Source organism: Plectrocnemia conspersa, unplaced genomic scaffold (assembly GCF_051122295.1).
Source record: "Plectrocnemia conspersa isolate PC_06_02 unplaced genomic scaffold, ASM5112229v1 ptg000004l, whole genome shotgun sequence".
Lineage (NCBI taxonomy): Eukaryota > Metazoa > Arthropoda > Insecta > Trichoptera > Polycentropodidae > Plectrocnemia > Plectrocnemia conspersa.
The window spans coordinates 13674158-13696092 of record NW_028277168.1 but is presented as its reverse complement, the minus strand read 5'-3'; the positions used below and the strand labels follow the sequence as shown (position 1 = coordinate 13696092).

Below are 21935 nucleotides of genomic sequence, written 5' to 3'. Positions count from 1 at the left end.
TTGAACAATTATAGGTTATTATTTTTTCCATGACCTAAATTACTTCATTTCATCCATAAAACATACATATAATTAAACGATATAGAAACAGTATAACTCTATATTGGATGTTAACTGACATTTTGTTGAAAAAGTATAATACCTACTAGACTAAGTTTTGCGTACTCCTTCAAGTGAAAACAATCGTATTGTTAGACTATGTAGAACAAGAAAGTGAAGAAATTGTTAATTGGACTTTTCTGTTAGAGCCAAATATATATTGTTCAAGAAAATGTGGCTTGTATTTTTTTAAATTACCTTTGTAAAACGTTTTTTTTAAATATATATTGTGAATCACTGGAATAATAACATTAGACATGTTTTTTTATGTTATATATTTTATAGAATACGTATAATAGACATATATAAGGTTATCTAATGCTCCTCATAAAAATATTATTAGGTATTTTAATAAAATTGTACAAAAGTCTTTATTTAACATTGAAAAGAAGACTTGTTGAATGATCAGATATATTTTTGGAATTAACTTTAATTTTTATTTTGTAATCAAATAAATTTGCATTTAAAAATCTCTAAACTAAATTAATGCAGTTCTTATGATTTTGCGACCATAATAATATAAACATTCAGCATGATGGATCAGTGATTTAGAACGTTGTTTATCAATTGCAGTTGAGAATTCAAACCATTCATGAACATTTAAAAAAAATTCTATTGTGTCCAGAATTATATTAATCATTATTAATATATTTTAATCAACCACAGTGGTTGGAAAGAAAATGTAATGGGTAATGGAAAGAAAAACATGAGATAAATATATAAACTCCAGGTCCACGTCTTTCTGTAAAGTGAGTGAAACAGAATTTGTGTGAATACTAAATATTCCGAATTATAAATTTCCGCATGTATATCGTTAATAAAAAGCAGAGGATCTAGACTGGATCCATTTGGTACTCCAAAATGAGTGAAATTATCATTGGAGCGATGAGTTCCATAGCTCCATATTGATGTTAGCGAATTATAACTATTTACTTAAGTGGAGACTTAAGCTGAGCTTCTAAAAATTAAATTTATTTTATTTTTTAACGTAGTCACCAATATTGGAGATTAGTGGTTTAATATGGTCTCACGTAATAATTTAAGGTAAGTATAAAGAGGTATTGTTGTTATATAGGTATTACTTTTTTCGTTTATGTTTATATACTGTTAGCAAAATATATATTTTAATAAATAAATAAAAATGTTTATTTTAAAACAAAGCATAAACACACACTTTTAAATAATAAACTTGTTATTAGAAATAAATCAAACATTAAAAGTGACGACCAGATAAAGTGTTAATATGTATGAACAATATCCTATGGAATCTCTATCAATTTTATCCACAAGGATACACATAATATAAATAACAATAAACACTAAGATATGTGTATGAACGTTACATAAAAGTATATATTTATGTTATTATGTAATAAGACATTTTATCTTAAGTTATAATATTATATATACGAATCTAGATATTTGTATGCATGTATGTATATATGTACTTAGAATCCGGGTCAAGTTGAAGGTTTACTTTTATATTTAAAGCGCTTACCACAAACAACGAAAAAAATCACTATTTTAACTTGCGTACATATGTATATATAACATCATTTTTTGTGAGAAAATACTTTGGCCTTTTCCAAACAGATTAGTTAGTGTGAATGACAAAGACATGTACATACATATAATGAAGGATAAATTTACTCATCAATCGCAACAGCCTTCATTCGGACCCAAATATAGATGACTTAAAAATCATTTCGCCGTTCACGATCGACTCATTAATATAAAAAACACATACATGAGTTTAATACGTAATTGTGGGCAGTTAAATATCACCGATATCACAGATCGATCTTAAGATCAATTCTCATGCGTTTAATATCAATAACTTTCTTTTCTCAACTTCTGTTTGACGCCTATCTACTTTTGATATAATCGTGATCACGATCGTTGCAATTATATTAGTTCTTTTGATTCGGACGTTGAAGCGGAAAAAATCTATATAGCCCACCCATCGACGATCATCTATCATCGATTATTGAAAACAGGTATCTCATTGAGACGAAACAATGTTAATTAATTCACGAAGTGTTGACGTCACGTTATTAATTTTAATTTATGATTGCGTACTTTTTAACTGATATGTTTCATAACAGTTAACATTTGAAAATCGATCGTTTTCATTGTAATTGGGTATCAGAGTGGAATAATTGTTTTAATCTAGTGTGTGATATTTGAGATAAAATTATAGCGTTTATTTCTTAAATATCATGCGAATATCGTGTGTTACCTTCAAAGAGATGTATCCGAGTATATCATAACCGCGATAAATGTTTAAAGATTGCGTTAATAACAACAGTTATTAATACTTTATTACGTTTATTAAATTTGTCAGTTTGTAACATTTAAAAATAATTAATTTTAAGCAATTAAAAATACGGTAAAATTAAAAAAATATTTAATATTATTTATATATCAACAGTTTCTAGAGTGGTCGATATGACTTTTTTAGAGGGCGATTAGGGCTTGATGAAAAATAATTAATTAAAAATCAGTAATATTGGAGTTATATAATATATAAATATTTTAAATTTATACATGTCATATAACTTTTTAAGGTACTTTTTAACGATAACTTATAAATATATGATTTACATACAACAAATAAAGAGTTTAAATTCACAATATTATATTTTCAGTTAATTATTTGTGATGAAATATATTTCTCTATTATAAAAATAATTTCATTACATATTATTAGTCTGAGGAGACATTTACAAAAGTAACTGATTTTTTAATCAATATGATTAAGCATAAGTATTTAGCTGTATTATTAAAATAATAAAACATATTAAAATAATGTCGATAGTAAAAAAAGTTTGGGATTTCGAGGATTAAATTTTAATTAATTATTTAGATACTATTCATTAAATATTAAATTTAATACGAATATTAATAAAAATAGTTTAGTTTCTTCTAGAATTTTTACAAATTGTTTTTTTTTTTATAATTTATTTATTAAAAACTTAGCTATATAATTTGACTAGATATTTTCATAGAAAAAATTTATGTTTGTAAACACTGACTTGAAATGATTTTTTGTTTAAGTTTTGAACCTCTGGAATTTAGGTATCGATTTTAAAAAAACTATTTTAGTTAATATGATATTTGTAGCATAAACTAAAGCACTAAGTAAATATTCACTTAAATGTGTTTTTTTTTATATGAAGTTAAATGACGCAACGCAGTTTTTGATATGCACAAATTTGTGCACACGGTAATCAGTGTGTTAATAGATATTAAAAAATAAAAATAATAAATATTTAAAAAAATACGTGTAATCAGGCTATTTAAATTAACTGCCTCAACGTTTTGGTTTAACATAAACATTTAAAAAAAATAAGAAATAGGATGTAATATATAAATAAAAATAAATAAATATATATTTTTGATTCGATTATTTTAGTATTTATACATCATTTTATATTCTTAAGTATTCATAGTTAATTAGATTTAATATTTAAAAGATTAAAAAAAAATAGTTCTTATAATAACATTTACTTTAAAGATAAGCATCTACTTCATTGTTGCAATTGTTGAATTCAACATTATAAATCACAATCCAGTGTATTTGATCGAATTTCGTTACGGCGCTTAAGCACGGTTGCATGTCTCATATCAATTTTCGCTTTCTATCAGTAATATACATACATATACCTAGTTCCTAGTTTTAAAAAATAACAGTAGTAGATACATGTACATACGCACGTTTACGAAATAATTAATCGTTGTCTTTATGAATTGATATAAAATTAGAAACGGCTGCCGCTACGATTGTAGTTCTAAATTATCTGCTAGTCAAATTGTAATTTATAATATCGAAGCTATCAGTTACAAGATATACGACGCTAGTTTACAAAATGTATAGCGCATTATTATTCATCGAGCAAAACTTATCGTGAATTACCATCATCATTAGCCAATCTATATAGTTTCTTCTCTATTCATTCTAATGGATATTATGACCCTAAAATATTTACATAATACATCGTTTAATTACCACGTATTCATCTTGAATATATGAAGCGTACAGTAGTTATTATTTTGCATAGAGTTAATGACCTGCGTAATGGAATATTTATTGAATGGTATTGGAGTATGCATTTCGAAATTCCTCCGAAGATCGAAGATAAACTTCTGTCACTTTCATCAAGGTTAACATGATCTTGGTTATTAAGGAAAATGTAAACAATGGCGAGCAGGATCATGGTCCATAATAGGATGTGCTTTACGATGCGAATGCTAATGGTAACGTCGACCGAGAAACATCATAAACCTTGGGTCACAGTCGTGACAAGCCAGAGCATATTTCGCATCCCACTGGGAGACATGACAACATAGACTCCCATATTAAACCCACTTGCAAATCTACAAAGATGTGACGCAAGGTACCTTGTTGTGTTTGAAATAGGTGCTAAATTCTAAACCTCAAAATCTGATGTTCAACAAGGTAAATTTAAATGTAGCAAATCCTTTCCCTTTCATCAAAACTTCATATGCGATGTATGATTGCAGTGAATTACTTAGCATCATCAAGATGTCAAGTCAGCGAGAGCAACATCTCATTCTAGTTCCGTATAGTCAAGCACAGCCTTCATATGAAGCAGTTTCGTTTCGTTAGGTTTTATTTCGTTACCTTCGCGCAGGTATATAAATTTGCAGTCAGATCATATTTGCCTTTAAATCAAATCGCTACATTACGACTCCAAATAACTTATACTGTATGAATATAAAAATGTCGGTAGAAAGTTTTAAAGTATATTTAGTGGCATCTGCATGTTTATCGAGTCTCGAGTACGATTTCAAGAACTGTACGTACATGACATGAAATTCCAATGATTTGGGCAAGAATCGAAAGTAATCACATAATCGTAAGGTGATGAGTGTTCATTATAAACGTATTATGACATCTTATCTAACGAGCCATTAACAATTTGTACGAATTGCGTGATATTTACCGATGCCATTTTATGCGTACATGTTTATTTATCACAAAAAAATAAAGATATAATAGCGATGATACTCAAACTGTTTTATCTTACCAGCTTTTTTAATCCAAATTTTAACCAAGAATTATGTTTAGTAATTTTAAAAATAGTATAAAAATATTTTTTTACACATTTATTAATATGATTTTTTTACAGAGTAAATATGTATTTTATATTTTTTTTTATAGTCTATTTTATAAATTTATGTAGGGCTTTTTTTAACAAAAAAGATGCCGGAACTCACTTCTTGTCAAGCATTTTACTAAATAAAATTATATTTAAATAGAACTTAAGTTATATTTAAAGCAGCTTTTCCTATGCCACGAAGTGCATAAAAAATTAAACAATTTTTTATGAGAGATTTATTTATTTCAAAATTTATTGCTAAGAGAGTATTGGTCAAAGTGAACTCAAACCGAATTTTGGTCAATATGAGGGCGCAAAAACAATTATCCCTTCTCGGAAATCAAAAATTCACGTCAAAAGCAACGGCGACGTGACGATTTTATTGCTTTTGACGTGGATTTTTGACTTCCGAGAAGGGATAATTGTTTTTTGCGCTCTCCTGTTAGTCAAAAATTGGTTTAGATGTTCTTAATTTGTTTATCACTCATTCAAAAACGTAAAATTGTAAAAAAATCGTGAATTAAATTGTGGCTTCTTATCTTTCCATATTTTGAGTCCATACTTTACATAGCTTCTTATAATACCAATATTGCTATATTTTCTGTCGTCGTTTCAGTTATTGTTGTGGTCTCTTTTTAATAAGAAGTAACAGAAATTTTCTTTCATTTCTAAACTTGAAGTTAAACTTTTACATTTAAAAATAAAAATAATGACGTCATATTTACATAAAAATAAATAATTAAAATGTTACGCATTTATATGTTAAATCACATGTAACCGTGTAATTATACATGTACATTTAAAAAAATTTCTTATCCTTGAAGCAAAAGTTTAAAAACATCATAAATAATTGTGTTTTTTAAATGGAAATAACATGCGATATAAGCGACACATAATTTATGGGTTCCTCTGAAGACAGTTAATTTTTTTTAGTAAAAACTGTTTATAAAGAAAGTTGATTTTAAACTTCCGTTAGAACTTTGAAATGATGCGTTATTTTTTTATTCAGTGCTTTATTCTTAATTTATTTTTTATTAAAATACCAATATTAATTAAATTTCATTAAGTTGTATAAATATTTTTTGCATTTTTAAATATCTAATGAAATTTTTCTCATTTAAAAACTTTTTTACCCCTCCAAATTCATGGTTTTGATTTTCTAGCCTATACTATATTCAACTACATTAAATTCTTATACAATAATAAACAATGTAATAAGTAAACGTACAATCTTCAAAAGCATCTTCAAACAGAGCAGTTGTGTTCTAGTTAATTTGCCATAAATAGTCAGCAAAACTGTTGGCTAATTTTACAGTCGTATTATACATTTAAATTTTATTGATTTTTGAAATAAAAGCAATGAAGAGTAATCGAGGGCCGTGAAGCATAAATCGTTCACGTTGCAGAAGGCTAACCAGTGTTACATATAAATGGAGCATTTTCTCTACCTCTCATATATTTTATTTTTTCTTCCCGTATCAGCGGTGAAGGTCGGTCAACGTAAGATAAACCTATGTAGATCAATTACCATTATCTTGACTTCATTCATTTTTTCACCGACACGAAAGCTCTGCACGCATACAATTACAACTCGCTTCGATGCAAAACTATCGATAATCACGATACACATATATGGATGTATAAATTAAAAGCATAAATTTAATTAGTTACCATGATTTCCTGTGGTGTATTTTGCGGAATAGATATGCGCTCAATTGTATGATGATTTAAAAAATGTAATTATTTTCAGGAAATAAAATATAATTTTGACAGATCACATGTTTCAAATTTGAGGTGAAAGAATCAATGTTGACCTCACGGACGAAGCGCTCCTTTCTCTCAAAATGAACATGAGAAGAAAATCTATCGTTTTATTTCGTAATCGATCTGCGATTTATATAATGGTCATTTTTATTTTACACGTCGGATATAGAAATTTAAGATGTTCATATTTTTTATAACTAAGAAAGAAGTATCAATATATTTTTTATCAAAATAAGCGTCTAGTTTTAAATCTGAAGATAATCTATCAACTGCATTTATTTAAATTATTTAATGCCAAAACTACAACCCAATTTTAGCTGTATACATAGTACTAATAAGGTTATATTTTCTAGTTAGCGTCGGCGTCGTTTGCTAAAATTAATCTTTTTTATACACGTTTTCTTTGACAGAATATTCATAAATCATTATCTATATTATATATTTTAAGCTATATTTTGGGCTTTATATATTAATGTTTATTATAAAAATTGCTACAATTTTTTTTTCATTGTGATGAATAATAGAACATTTTGTTAAAATATATTTTATAATATATAACGGTTATTTGTGAGTACGCATTCTGGTTTCTTAATATTTTTCCCGAGAATAACATGTTAGTTTTCTTACTTTAACTGACAATTTTCAGTCTTATTAAGGACTGAAATTGTCAGCTAAAGTTTTGAGCTTAGATTTGAATCAATGTTTCTCCGAATTGTAGGAAAAATTGTTAATAACAGCTGTTGCTGTTGTACATTTTTCATACTTGGAATAAGATAAAGATAAACATCTCTTTGGATTATTAAAAAAATTAAATTAAGGTTCACCAACTGGCAATTTTTATGACGTAACTCGATGGAAAGCCTCCCGTGAATTTTCTTAATCTGTCAATTTCTACGCGGTGCGGTTTTTTATTATATGATTATTGTTGCAGTTCCTTAATTATCATAGCAAACATAATGACGATTGGAGTAGTTAAAAAAAACCGTGAGCAATTTTGTCATTCAAATACTAGCTTACATATTATAAAACATCTGGCACGGATCCACTCTTTTTTATGCAGCGGTGTAAAAAAATGCAGCGATAGCGAAACATTTAAAAATATTCGTAAACATTTTCAATAAAAAAACGTTCTATGAAACATAAATTCTCGATTTGGGATTTTCCATAAAAAAATTTCGAGAAGACACACTATCGTGACACGTATATGTATATATTATGTCGCTGAAATTGCACTATTTATAATTTATTTATTGAACTATTTTTATCTCAAAGATTTGACTATACAATATTTAATAACAAAATCAAATAATCTTACATTTAAACTGGCTATTGAGTCTTTGTGGCAAAAACTCTAAGCAAGTTTATTCTTAGCGAAGTAAACTGTTATGATATATGTATATGTACATATATCACATAAAAATAACTATAACATATTAATTGTATATCTTAGTTTAAAACCAACTAAATGTTTTAATAGTTTATATAGATCACTATCATATACAAAATAAAAAAATTATTGCTTTATATTTAAATAGACAGATGTATATTACATTTTAATGTAACCTAAAAATTTTGTATGTTTTAAATAAATATTTATAAAATTATTTGCGAAAAATACTTATAAGTAGAACTTAAAACTAAATTATGAATAATTTTAATTGATAAATAATTTCTATGCAGTATTATATTCATTATAATCGCATTAAATACCACAATCTTTGTAAATAATTACATTAAAAAAAGACAACACGAATGATTTTTTTAATATAAAACATCACACATATAAATACTAATTAACTAATCGCTATTTTCACCCTATTTTCAGATTCTTTATGAGAATATAAAAAAAGTCTATTAAATTTTAAACTATAATTATTATTTATGAATGAATCACTACAAACTTTGTTGACCTTTAATTAAGAATTAGCTATCTCTCAGATGGCATGTGCAACAAAGGCAATAAAAATGACCGTCTCTAAGCAGAATTTAAAGTATACGTTATCGGCGCCAGGTGGGCGTATTGTGCAAACGATGACTTCACAATATCCGAGATGACTTCTGGTTGAAAAATGCGCCAGTGACTTTTCATGGCCGTTTTCGTGGACCATTTTGAAGGTCCTCGTGATTTATCCGAACTTACAGGATGTACATCACATCTCGGCTCGGCTCGGAATGCCGTCTTGCAGGGCAATTAGAGAACATTCGCTTTGGATTAAAATAAGGCAGTGGTTTGGTTATCTCCGAGAGACGTTACCAGTTTGCGTCATTATGACGAATGCGAAACTTGAAGAAATTCATCTCGACTGGATGCTAATACGGTTTTGAGATGACTGTGTTTTATACCACTTCATTATGACTATATTAGGTAACAAAAGTGTGTTCTATTACATACAGCAATTTAATATAAAAAACTAAAAGTCATTGGGTTTTATGGCCATTATTAATAATCACGTTTAATAAGGGGAAAAATATTGTAATATGAAATATAGTTGAAAGTGTATATCCTTGATATTTAAAATTTGCTAGTATTATTTGGTAATCACTGTTTTAAAAATATATGTAGTATAAATACACATTTATACAGTTAATTGTTAGAATTTAAAAGACAAATATTTCATTGTATTTTTAGTTCGGTGAACGAAGGTAGAGCAGGTTTTAACTGCGCTAGTTAAATGCAACTGGGGGTTATATTAATTCCATCGGGTAATATTCGATAATAGTATACATATATGCATATAAATATTTTTTTATAATGAAAACTGTAGATGCAATATGAATATTTATATAATACATATAAAGATTTTATATTACTACTATTCAAATATAATAAATATACATGTATGTGTATACATGATTGTTTTCTTTATCAACTTTTTTGTATAGGTATGACAAAAAACCTGTTTAAAAAAATATAAGCGACTTCTCTAAAAGCCTGTATCTAATTTTTGTATTTAATGTCCCTGTCGTAGAAAATACACGTTCACTTTCCGTAGATCTTGGTTCAATCTTTAGCAATGCTCTATGCGATCGATTTATATTCGGTCCTTATGATCTATTTATTACCAATATATAGAATTATTTACATATAATTTTATTAGATTTCAATGCGTAGTTACTATCTAAATCAAATTTATATTCTATCATCCTCATTATGATATATTATATATTTAAAAATAAGTTATATTGTAAAATCATTAAAATTAAAATAAACATTTATTGCTTCATTAAAAAGCGACATTCATTTTGAGTTTATCTAATATTTACTGTGATTCAATAGATCAATAGATGTCACTATGCACGACCAAGCTTAATTTTATTTTAATTATTCATCCGAGAGATTTGGAAAATCTAAGAAAACCTATAATTATAATTATATTATAATAACTTAATATGATCTTCTCAGACACGTTTAAAATTAAAAAAAACACTAGGTATTATCAGCAATTATACCACTGGTATATTTTGCTGGTTATGTATATAGCAATTTATTAATAAAAAAATATTTTTTATATTATTTAATGTTTTATTTTATATTACATAAAATTTAAGAATAAAATGAATATGAGTTATAAATTAAAGATTATTTTATACACATCATCACATGCTTACAATGTGTATTTTACATAATAAATCGATTTAAGTTTTCACTCTTAGTGTATTAAATGATTTATCATCGATATAATAACATGAAAAATTTTGCTATAAATTAAACATGTTACAAAATAAATGTGTAAGATCATTAATAAAAAGATTATTGATAAGTCGCTGATTATATTATGTTGTATTAAAGCATAATGTCTTATAAAATTACAAAATTTTGCCATTAATACATGTTAAAATTGGATGAAATTCGGTAGTGATTCACAAATATGGCGAAGTGAAAAATGTTGTACGAGTCGCTGTCATTTTTTATCAGCTCACCCGAACGTAATGAATGAAACCACAGACCGAAGAGGAGAGTGAACAAAAAACACAAAAACAAAATTTCACTTTGCAATGTTTTGAAAGAAGAAACCGGATTAATTTAATTACACCGATAAACCTCGGACACAAACATATTGTTGTAGATATCTGAAGAAACCGCGGGGCGTTATAGTGTAGTAATAATCTTAACTGTAAAATAGCCTTTATACAGTTAGAACTTTAAAGTTTATTTGATTACATAATTCTTGTATATTTACGTACACTGGACACTACGCGAATTATGAAATATTTTTTTGATAGTCGATTGCGACTATCTAACATAAAAAAAATCTTAAATGAAAGTCATTACCGTTGCCATAAAAACAGTACCTTCTTATGAACGTTAAGTGACATCAAGAGAATTGTTGGGTATTACATGGTTTGAGATGGAAATGTATGTAAAATAAAATATATTGAAATTATTACGAGAGAAATGCTTTTAATATTTAATAATAATAATAAATAATAAAAATTAGTCGATTACCTTGAGAGTCATTATAATAATAAACCAGTTTTTATTTTTATTTTCTGACAAAGAATGGTGAACGAACTGTTTTTTGCGTTTTTGCCATAATTTCTCATAGTTAACTTATAACATAAGCCACACTAACTGGGTCATAGTTAGAACATTAGCGATTTATATGTACTTTGAAATCATCCGGAAATGTACAGATGTAATTTGGGTTAATATTGTTTTAAAACAATTTAGCGTTGTCCATTTCCTAGTGATCTTTTCGGATATACATATGTATTTGTATATGTACGTATGTTTGACTTTACTAATGTAGTGAATGATAAATGTGCAAAAACATAATTTTTCCAAATGTATTATTAGTAGCAAACGTGTAATGACATGTGTTTAAAACAATAATAAAAGTTTAATATAAAAAATTGTTACGTAAATAAATACGTATTTTTGTATCATTTATATTTTATCTTATATATTTTTTTATAGATTATGATAAAAAAAATATTTTTATTTATTATAGTAATTTTTACGCTACAAAAAATGTGAATATTCATACATAGATAAATTAAGATTAATATGTTTACGTGTATTTTTAAACTAGCTGTAATTTATTCAAAGACATAAAAGTTATTTATTTTTTTAATAAAATTAATTTTACAAAAATGATTTTTACATTTATTATATTCATAAATCAGTTAGTATTTGTACAATAAACATTGAATCATATTAGCGTATTAAAAACATATAAATAGAATTATTTAAATAATATTTTTTAGTATATTTAATTATATATTTAAATAATAAGTATAATATTTTCACTATAAATAGGACATTATTTGATTATCCATTTTATAAATATTTTGTGGGGTAGCAAAATCAAAGATCATACAAAATCCTTAGAACCACGGTTCAATGCCTGCAAAAATAAGAAAAAAAATCCTAATAGAAAAAAACGAAATCACAGGAAGATGCTACGAGCTCCTTGAAAATCTTATATGTTCCGTAGAGGAGCAAAATTGTATCCAAGAAGCAGAAGTAAATGTTGATGATCCCACAATTGAATAAGCAAAGCATCAGGGGTGGACAAAATTACAATGTAGAGCTGCTCAAGTATGGAGGTGATGCTCTTGTTACAATAATACATAAAGTAATATGTAACGCCAGGAAAACCAAATAATAAAAAGTTAAAAAATAAACTAAGGTCTTGCTTTAACGGATACTTATATATAAAACGATTATCTGGACAACCACACAGAAGGTAGAAAACAGGCGCGTACCATGAGATACTTTCCCTTTCGTTCGCTCGTGTGAAGTGACGAGAGTGAGTGAGAGATAAGAGTGTGCGTTACATGCGTTTCGCACACCCTTATCTCTCATTCACTCTCGTCACTTAACACGCGAGCGAGCGAAAGGGAACGTATCTCAGCATACGCGCCTTGTAGTAAACCAGCTCGGAGTTTTTGAAAGAAAAAATTGAGAGCAATATTCGGTTTAATCAACAATAATGAACCACGAGTTGTTATTTAATTACTACTATTGTTAGTTTAAATAGTATTTATTATTCAAGGTAGTAACAAGTAATTATAATATTAATGTACATTTTCCTGTTTTTAATAATTTTATATGTGCTATTGATTTTTTTAATATTTGGCAAATGTATGTGGGTTTTGATTATTCTCATCATGACACATTTACAGTGGCGCCAATGTGACATTGATCATAAAAAAAATTTTTTAAAGGCAATTAAATATATTGTGAAAAATGCATAAACATAGACTGCTATTCTTTTCGTAAATTTTAATATTTCCCCTAAATGTGTCAGCGTTGAATATTGTCGATTAAAACACCATACTATTGATGATTAAGAAACCATAACTTCAATGACTATATTTAAGGACGTATTTAACAAATTTGTATTATACGAATAAATGTTATTTAACATTGTTTTGAATGTTTAATAATATATAAATAAAAAACATAAAAAAATAAGGTAAAAGTAAGTTTTTTAGATTTTTGCATGGCATATATGACGCCTAAAAGCTGATTGCATATATAGTAATTACTCAAGTTAACGAAGTCCATGTGTTTATATAATATAATATACAGTTTAGAAACTATTATTGAAATATGTACATTGTAAATGTAGTTTAAATTTGATTTATGCACACTTTACATATAAATAACATTGTTTATTGCAATTTTCATGGCTCAACGACAGAAACATATATAACATGCAATATATGTATTCTGCGTTCATCTCTCGGAATCCGCGTAACAAGATCATTCAATTATATCACCGTGAGAACGAGGCTCACTGTTGATTCGGTCAAGTATTCAAATGAACCTTCCGAGATAAACTACATACATATTATATAAAAAAAAATGACATTAGCAACAACTCGTACTGTCCACCGATTGCTTTCGTTTTGCATGATCTGTGTAACGGTTTTTAGTCTCCGAGTCTATGCAGTAAGCAACTGCCTCCGATGATGAAAATCGTGAGTTTGGGTTTGTTTTTGAAATTCTGCACCACGATGACTGTGTACCGGCTCGGTTGCATCACTTTAGATAACTCTAGAATTGAATCAAGGTCTGAGTCTCGGAGAACTCTTGCAGGAGCGAGGGTCTGAATCTCAAATTCAATTACCCTACTATAGGTACAATTAATCAGCCGATCCTCGGATTCATTGAGTCATCAATTTTAATTTATAATCCTCATCACGCTCGCCGCAGATGGTGATGTTATTATTGAGCGACTATCTGGCGTTTTAACGACAACCCTGACAAATCAACGATCCACGATTCGGACATTAAGACACCTTAGTAAGCTGAGGACCGACTGTCAATTTGTTAACGTGCAACTTGTGAAATTAGCAGTTTATTGTTTTCATCGATTTTAAAAGGCACTCTTACAATATGAAAATTTATGAGATTGTTTATTATATTTTGGGTTAGTACAGCAATATTTTCATAACTAATGATATTTTAAATTTAATGTGACACTTAAATTTGTATAATTCAAATGGTTTGATATAATCTTAAAGCAAATAAAATATTAAAATACCATAAAGATATAACTTAGTATTATAATGAAGCAAGGCTTAGTAAATACTTAATAGTAATAACAAATACATATGTAGGTATAAAAATATTCCTGTTAATAGATTTTCTTGTATATAATTATGTTATTGCTTTCTCCTTCATTATTGTTTTATATTTGGCGTATATATTAACTAAGTAATATGACATATTCAGTAACACAAATTTGCATTTATTACTTATTTAGAAAAATAAAAAAGGAAAACTTAAATAATTATAGATACAGTAGAACTTCTGTATACGTGCTCTTATTTCAAAACAATTCTATAGCAAAGCGAAATTCCCCATAATAATAATAATGAAAACTTAAGTTGATTCGTTCCAAAACCCAAAAATGTTTATTTTTTATATTTTTTATTATTTAAATTTGTATAAATATAAATTTATTATTTAATAAAATTGTAATTATTGCTGACGAGCGCTGATAGCTCAATGGAATATTTCGTAGAACTTTAACTAGAAACATTTTGCTTCTTTTTGAGGATTTATTAAAAATGTGACATTGCATTGTAATTTACAATAATAAAATGGGCCATTTTAGTTACTTTCCTATTTTTTATAAAATAATAAAATATTAGCTCTTTGGGGTATTGAAAGATGTATAATTAACGTTGCCGGGATATCATTAGTGTTCATTAATATAGAAAATATCTACAAAAGAAAGTGAAATCATTAAATTATTTATTGATTCACGGGCAAATTGCATTTTTATTTTATTTTATTTATTATTAAACATGTTACCAATACATTTAAAAATGATAATGAACTACAAGAGAAAGCGATGCATATTTTTTACAATAAAAAATCTGGATATTAAAAACTTCTGTGTCTAATTTAATGCACGCTACGACTGATTATCAAATTTTAACCGTAAAAACACACGCTCGCTAATCTTATTTCATCACGTGAGAAGAAAGGTTTTATTTCGAGTTCAGCTCTGCTGCATCCGGGTACAAAGAAGTCAAAGTGTAATTTCATTTAATCGGGTTGTCTTTCTTTCGATCACGAACGTTGTGGTCAGACTTGAATCCGTTCAAATGTTTTATAAACATTTGATAATATGTATGTATAATATTATAAATATTCATGTATTTTTTATTCAATCAAAAGTATAATGCACTTTTCAATTTCGTGTCTTTGAAACTGGTCGGGGGACTAGACAGTTTCGCCTTCGTTATCCGAAGACAGAAAAAAAACTACTGCCACCGCAATTAGTGTTTTGCTTTCTTTCCAGCGGCTTTCAACATCATCAAGGAGATCGCCTCGGCGACAAAAGGAATGTCATTTTTTTCGTATTGCTCGAGTAGACACGTTTATCATCATCATCACGAATGGCAATTATGATACTTCAATGCACATTCCTTCACACCCCTTGGTTTTAAAAGGGCGTGAGTAGCAAATGTGTGAATAGCTAGTGCCATCAATAGCGATATGATAGTAATCATATAAGTACGAGGGATATTAGTAAAGTAAATATTCAACATGCATTTAGTGAACCCAGATTCTTGATTTTGGGGCAGCTACTATTTAATATAGAGCAATTTAACACTTATTGCCAGTGTTTATAAAGTTCATTGATCATGAAAAGTCAATCAAAACAATTTTTTCTTTGATTTTTTTTGTACAAATTCATCGGCGATAAATGTCTTAATCATTAATAAATTAATTAATATACCACCATTTTCATATACAGAAACAAATAATTCTCACGCATAGAAAAAAGTGTAACTAAATTAATTTCGTATCTTGCATGATTAATAAATTACATAGCCATTTTAAACACACACTGCATACAAAAAATTATGCTTCTTTTTTAATGTCTGTGTCATTACTTTTAAAACATCCCTCGTTTATATTATAAGTACATATATGTATGTATAAATTTATAAAATATATATATATAAAAAGACCGACACTAGAATTTATAAAAATATACATTATTAAATTTTTATAAATTTTAGTATAAATAAATTTATTTTAAATATATATATTTTTATAATATACATTTAATAAAATAATGCGATTAGTTCAATATTTAACTAAGCATTCGCTTTTTATATACGTGCGAAAGAAAAATATCTATACTCGTAAACCACGTGTTAGATAGTAATCTAATTGTTGCGCAAGAAATAATTAAATAAAATACAATTGAATTGGTATTCATTACTATTTTTATTTTAAATCTCTTTACGTTAAACTTTAACGAATTATATAACCTAACTAATAAATTATAGTTTGAAGTAAGATTATTACTAGAATTTAATTGATCTTAAATTTTGAATACAAATTAAAAAAAAAATATTCGGTTGATATTAAAAAAATATGAGAATCAAGGGCATTAACAATTGAAGTGCTTATATAACTCAGTTTATATTGTCATTTCCGCTAGTCTTAGTGATGTAGTAGAGTTTGCCAGGCCTTGTCGCAGGAATGTTGTTTTTGAAGTGAGTGCTTAAAATGGCTTTGATTATTTGTTTAACGTAAAAAATGGACTTTTGGTGAAATTAATCGCCAACGTAAATCTGCTTATGGCAGTAATTTTATATAAAAGAAATTATGTAAAAGGCCATCCGTTGCTACTAATGAACTCACTTACCGATTATTTTATAAACAAACAAGATTCTGATCTGTTGTAAAAAATATTTATCGGAAACTATGCGCGCGTTAGGTGCTGAAAAATAGAGCAGGGGATTTTGAATTCAAAAAATCGTTCACAATTCTATGGAGGTCCATGATGAGGATATTAAAAAAATATTGTATCATTCTCTAATCAAACCTATACGATAATTAATTTATTTTATGAATATAATGTTTATATTTTTATATTTCTTACATCCAAAATATGATTTTTAATAGTCAATACGTAAAGCTCAATTATGTATTATATCATGAAATATTTACAATCTGTGGTTATAGATATTTTTCTTCTTTTCCTCAAAACTGTTGAATTACGTGTCTTTTTTGAAAGCAATCTTTTTTGTATCAATTCCGATTGCATAACTGTGAACGATTGCCATTTTTTACTTTATTATTTTTGATAAATATACAAACGAAAGCATTGGACTTGTACGATTGTTTTCCATTGTATTTCGTGTAAGACAAAGCATATTGAAGCATAATTTAAAATCTTATAATAAATTCGGCGGATGAATAATTAGCTCTGAAAACGTAAAACGTTCCGCATTCTCACGTTCTGGGCCAACAGAGAGAAGTTCCAGTTTCTCACATTCGTAGCAATTTGCACTTTTCAATGGGGCATTAAAGTCTAAATCAAACTTGACGAGAATAATGGTATTGCATCAAACTTCTAATTGACGGAGAGCGCGACATAAAACTTCTAATGATTTGTGTTCTAATTAACATGTACCGAAGTAGTAACAATCGTTTCTCACTTACTACACAAACGTTATCGATGCATTTTTAATTAACCAAGACGGCGCCTAGAATATGCTGATATATCCATAAAGATCGGAATAAATTAGAATATATTAGGATTTATTTAAGATTGGTTTCTATAAATTGATTTTTATTATTTAGAAAGTTTGATAAAAGTTTTATTTGCATATTAGTCATTTTAAAAAACCGATTCATATTTTTTTCAAATTTACTGTGTTTAAAAAAAATTATATATTTTATAAATTATTAATACATAAATAAAGGGTTTTTTACTATTAATATTAAAAAAATTAAGTGGAAATTTTAGTCTTATTAAAAAATATAATAAATAAATGTAAATTAAATCATATCCGGTTCATTTTGATTAAAGATAACAATAGATTTTTTAAATATGAGAATATTTTTTTATTATTATGCAATACTTATCCAAACATATATTTTGATTGTTATAATTTCGTACACGCACACACACATATTTAATTATACCACACTACACTCATATGTGTTTTTTTAATAGCTGTGTTATATAATTTTGGCCATAAACATAACAATTGGGCGCTTCGGTGTGTCACAATGCAAAAATTCACATAATCCGATATTTTTACATAAAAATACTATTTTACACTAACCGTGAGAACATATTCATGTGATGTTTATATTTTAAACACAATTTGTGTAATAAATACACTAAAACTATTTTGTGTGAAGCAAATAATATCTAATATCAATTTTTTCAATACTAAAATATGCTATATTAATGTCATTAATTGACTAACACAATATACGAGTGGTATATATCACTATTGACCTGAAAAAACCAGGATTCGAATCCCATATAGACTTTGATGTTTTTTCTATCATGTCTGGCAGATCAGAATTAGTGTTTATTATATAACTTTAATTCCGATTGAACATCACAGATTTAAATAATCTCACTCTTTAATATCGTGATGATTAATTAAAATCGAGCTAGGTCGTACATATTAGGTATTAATATTCTTACTTAAGGAACAAAATATATATTTGCAATAAATCCCTAAATATTAAAATAATAATTTTAATCCATATCAATAAATTAAGACAGAGTTTTTCAGCATGTTTGTAAACTCGACAGTTATAGAGTTTCATTTTATTTAAATTCTATGAGTTAAGATAATTTTTATTTGGATGTTAACAAGATAGCAATAGTAGATAAGTGGTGTGGTTGAAGCAATTTATTAATCCTAATAATTTGTAGGGCTTTTATTTAAAATTAATAATATATAGATAAATAAATAAATATTTTATTCATTTCGCTATAAAAAGTAATATCTATTAGAATATTATAAAAAAATAAAGTAATTATTTCTACTGATTAATAATTGTATATTGCATATTTAATAATAAAAAACATATTATTTACTATTTAGTTAGTAATTTATTGAAATTCTTTAGCTGAAACATTTTAGGCGTTACTTAATGCAATCAAAGACAATCAATAATTACTATGTAAGTAGTGACACATCAGAATAAAATCATAGTCTGTAAAATATGACCCTTAATTATGACCTATTATTTCAGTTCACATTACATTTACACACTGGTTTAATCTGAATTATAATTATATAATAATCACTAATAACAATTTTCAGACACGATAGAAATTAACATTAGGATCCATGTTGCATTCGACCATTGGTATAAGTTACCGACTTGTACCACTGGTCTATCGTGCTGATGTAAGTATAAGTATTATATATACATATAATATATTGTTATATTTGATTATGACTTAATGAACTTCTTTTCTGATTCCTGCATTTTATTGATATAACATTTTTAAAAAGGAAATAGATTTTTAAATACGTAAAGGCTTAAACTTTTACATTAATATTTTATGTGTCATTTTCAGGTATTTAAAAAACAAGATGTTATGACACTTTCTTATTTGTTAAATATATATCATTTGAGAAAAAAAAATAATTTACGAGATTAGGAAAATCTAGGAAAACTCAATATGTAATATTCACTATGATAATTATATAATAATTATTAGTTACAATTTGCCTAATACGATAGAAATTGATAAACATTAGGATCCACATGGGATAAAAACTCAGATCTTTCAGGTATTAGTCATTGACTTAAGCCACTGTACTATTATGCTGGTATAAGTATTCATGTATATATTTAATAACATATTGTTATATTTAATTATGATTTAATCGTAAAAAATGTTTTTTTTATCTGACTCCTGTATTTTATTGATAAAACATTTTTAAAAATAAAATAAATTTGAACTTAACAGTTAAAAATAAATTTACAATTTGAATTTAATAAATATAAGGATCCATATGATATTCGAGCCTAGGCCTTTTAGGTATTAGTCACCGTCTTATACTTATTGTGGTGGTTTAAGTATATAATTATATAAAATATATATTATTTAAATTGTATATAAGTATATAAAATGTATTTTTATACTTGATTATGACGTTATTATACAAACCATTTTTTTTCTGATCCTTGAATTAATAAAATATTTTTAAAAATAAAATACAAATATATTTATTAACACTTTGTAATAAATAATGGAAGTCAGGTTTAATTAAACAATATATTTTGATAGTTTTTTTAAAGTGAAATGATTTTAAAGAAAAAATAGATAATTTTTATATAATAGTTTAGTTAAGTTCATATATAAAAAAACAAAACAAGTAGTTTAAATAACTCATTTTTTTATGCTAAAACAAGTAGTAGTTATAGTGTAGTCAGACAAATTGCAACTATTTACTACAATATAAGGAACTATAATATTTAACTCTTTATTAAGGATAAATTGTAAAAAATGCTTTTTCTGTTTTATGTCTGTTATGATATAAAATAAAACATACATTTTATATTTTAAAAATACATATTATTACTAGTTAATGTCGAGTTAATATATATTTTTTTTGCTAGAACAAGTATTAAGTAAGTATAATGTCAGCCAGTTCATATCCACAATTGACTTAAAGGTTAGGTTAGTTTAAATCTATTTGTTTTAGTTACTCAATCTAATTTAAATAAAAAAATCTTACCATCTTTATATCGCCGGTTAAAATGTACTCCTATGTTTTTATATTTCAATTCACAATTTGTTAAATATTTTATTTATTATCATAAATAAAATAAACTATTTGCACTGATATTCTTTTCGTATGCACTCGCGGTAAGGGCAATGTTTTTTTTAATAACCGACAGGTCGTTCTTGTGTGGTATCAATGACGTGCAGTGCGACAATGCGTTCTACGCGCGTCGGTCTATTTATAATATTCGTTTCGATTTTCAGGGTTGTTTATTTTTAATTATTTTAAGGTTAGTTTACGTTAGCGTTTGGGGAGGGCCGCGACCGTTTTCCGCGAACGGCTGTGATAAAATAAAATCCGACACGACGCGCTAATGTTGGGTGCATTATGTCCTCCTGCTGCCGCTTTACACAGCAAAGTCTAAGCCATTATTCTAGTGGCCTAAGAAGCAAAGAAGAGGGAAGCCTCTCTCTTCGGCCGCCGAAGCACTCTCACTTCGAACTCTGATGCGAAGCAATCATTATCGCGCTTCTATTCGGCGCGATGGGTCGTGTACAGGCCTTTCAATACTAGTATGATATTTAAAAAATACGATTATGTATTAAAAGTATAAAATAATACTTTTATAATTTTACATTACTGTGCAACGTATGTAAATAAACAAAACTTCAGAAAAAATACGCAAAATTATAAGAGGTTTTCGGAATGTAAAGAGACAGAGTCTTGGAAATAAATTTAAAGCATTTTATTTGGGAATTGACTTATAATACATTAGAAGTAACACTTCATTTATTTTTCGACATAGCCATCATAAATCTTGATGTATTTGGTGAGTCTATGAACGAATTTTTTGACTTCAACGTCATAAGTCTTGACCTGCTGTTTTTTTGGAAACCTACGCGAGCATAGTCTAATCTTTCAGTAACCGTGTAAAAAACAAGTTTTAGACGCTTATTCACATTGTTTTTTCTTTAA

At 26.9% G+C, this 21935-nt stretch overlaps 1 protein-coding gene across 3 annotated transcripts in view; it reads right to left on the bottom strand.

Annotated features, from left to right (window-relative positions):
- Positions 1 to 21348, bottom strand: part of LOC148235986 (uncharacterized) — a 31531-nt gene extending 10183 nt beyond the window's left edge. For 2 of the 3 annotated variants that reach the window (XM_088184756.1, XM_088184757.1), the window contains exon 1: positions 20973 to 21348. In XM_088184756.1, coding sequence (XP_088040882.1) covers positions 20973 to 20975 — 3 coding nt within the window. In that variant the 5' untranslated portion in view covers positions 20976 to 21348. The remainder of the gene's footprint in view (positions 1 to 20972) is intronic. The other variant, XM_088184755.1, reaches the window with a different exon arrangement.
- Between the last annotated feature and the right edge of the window lie 587 nt (positions 21349 to 21935).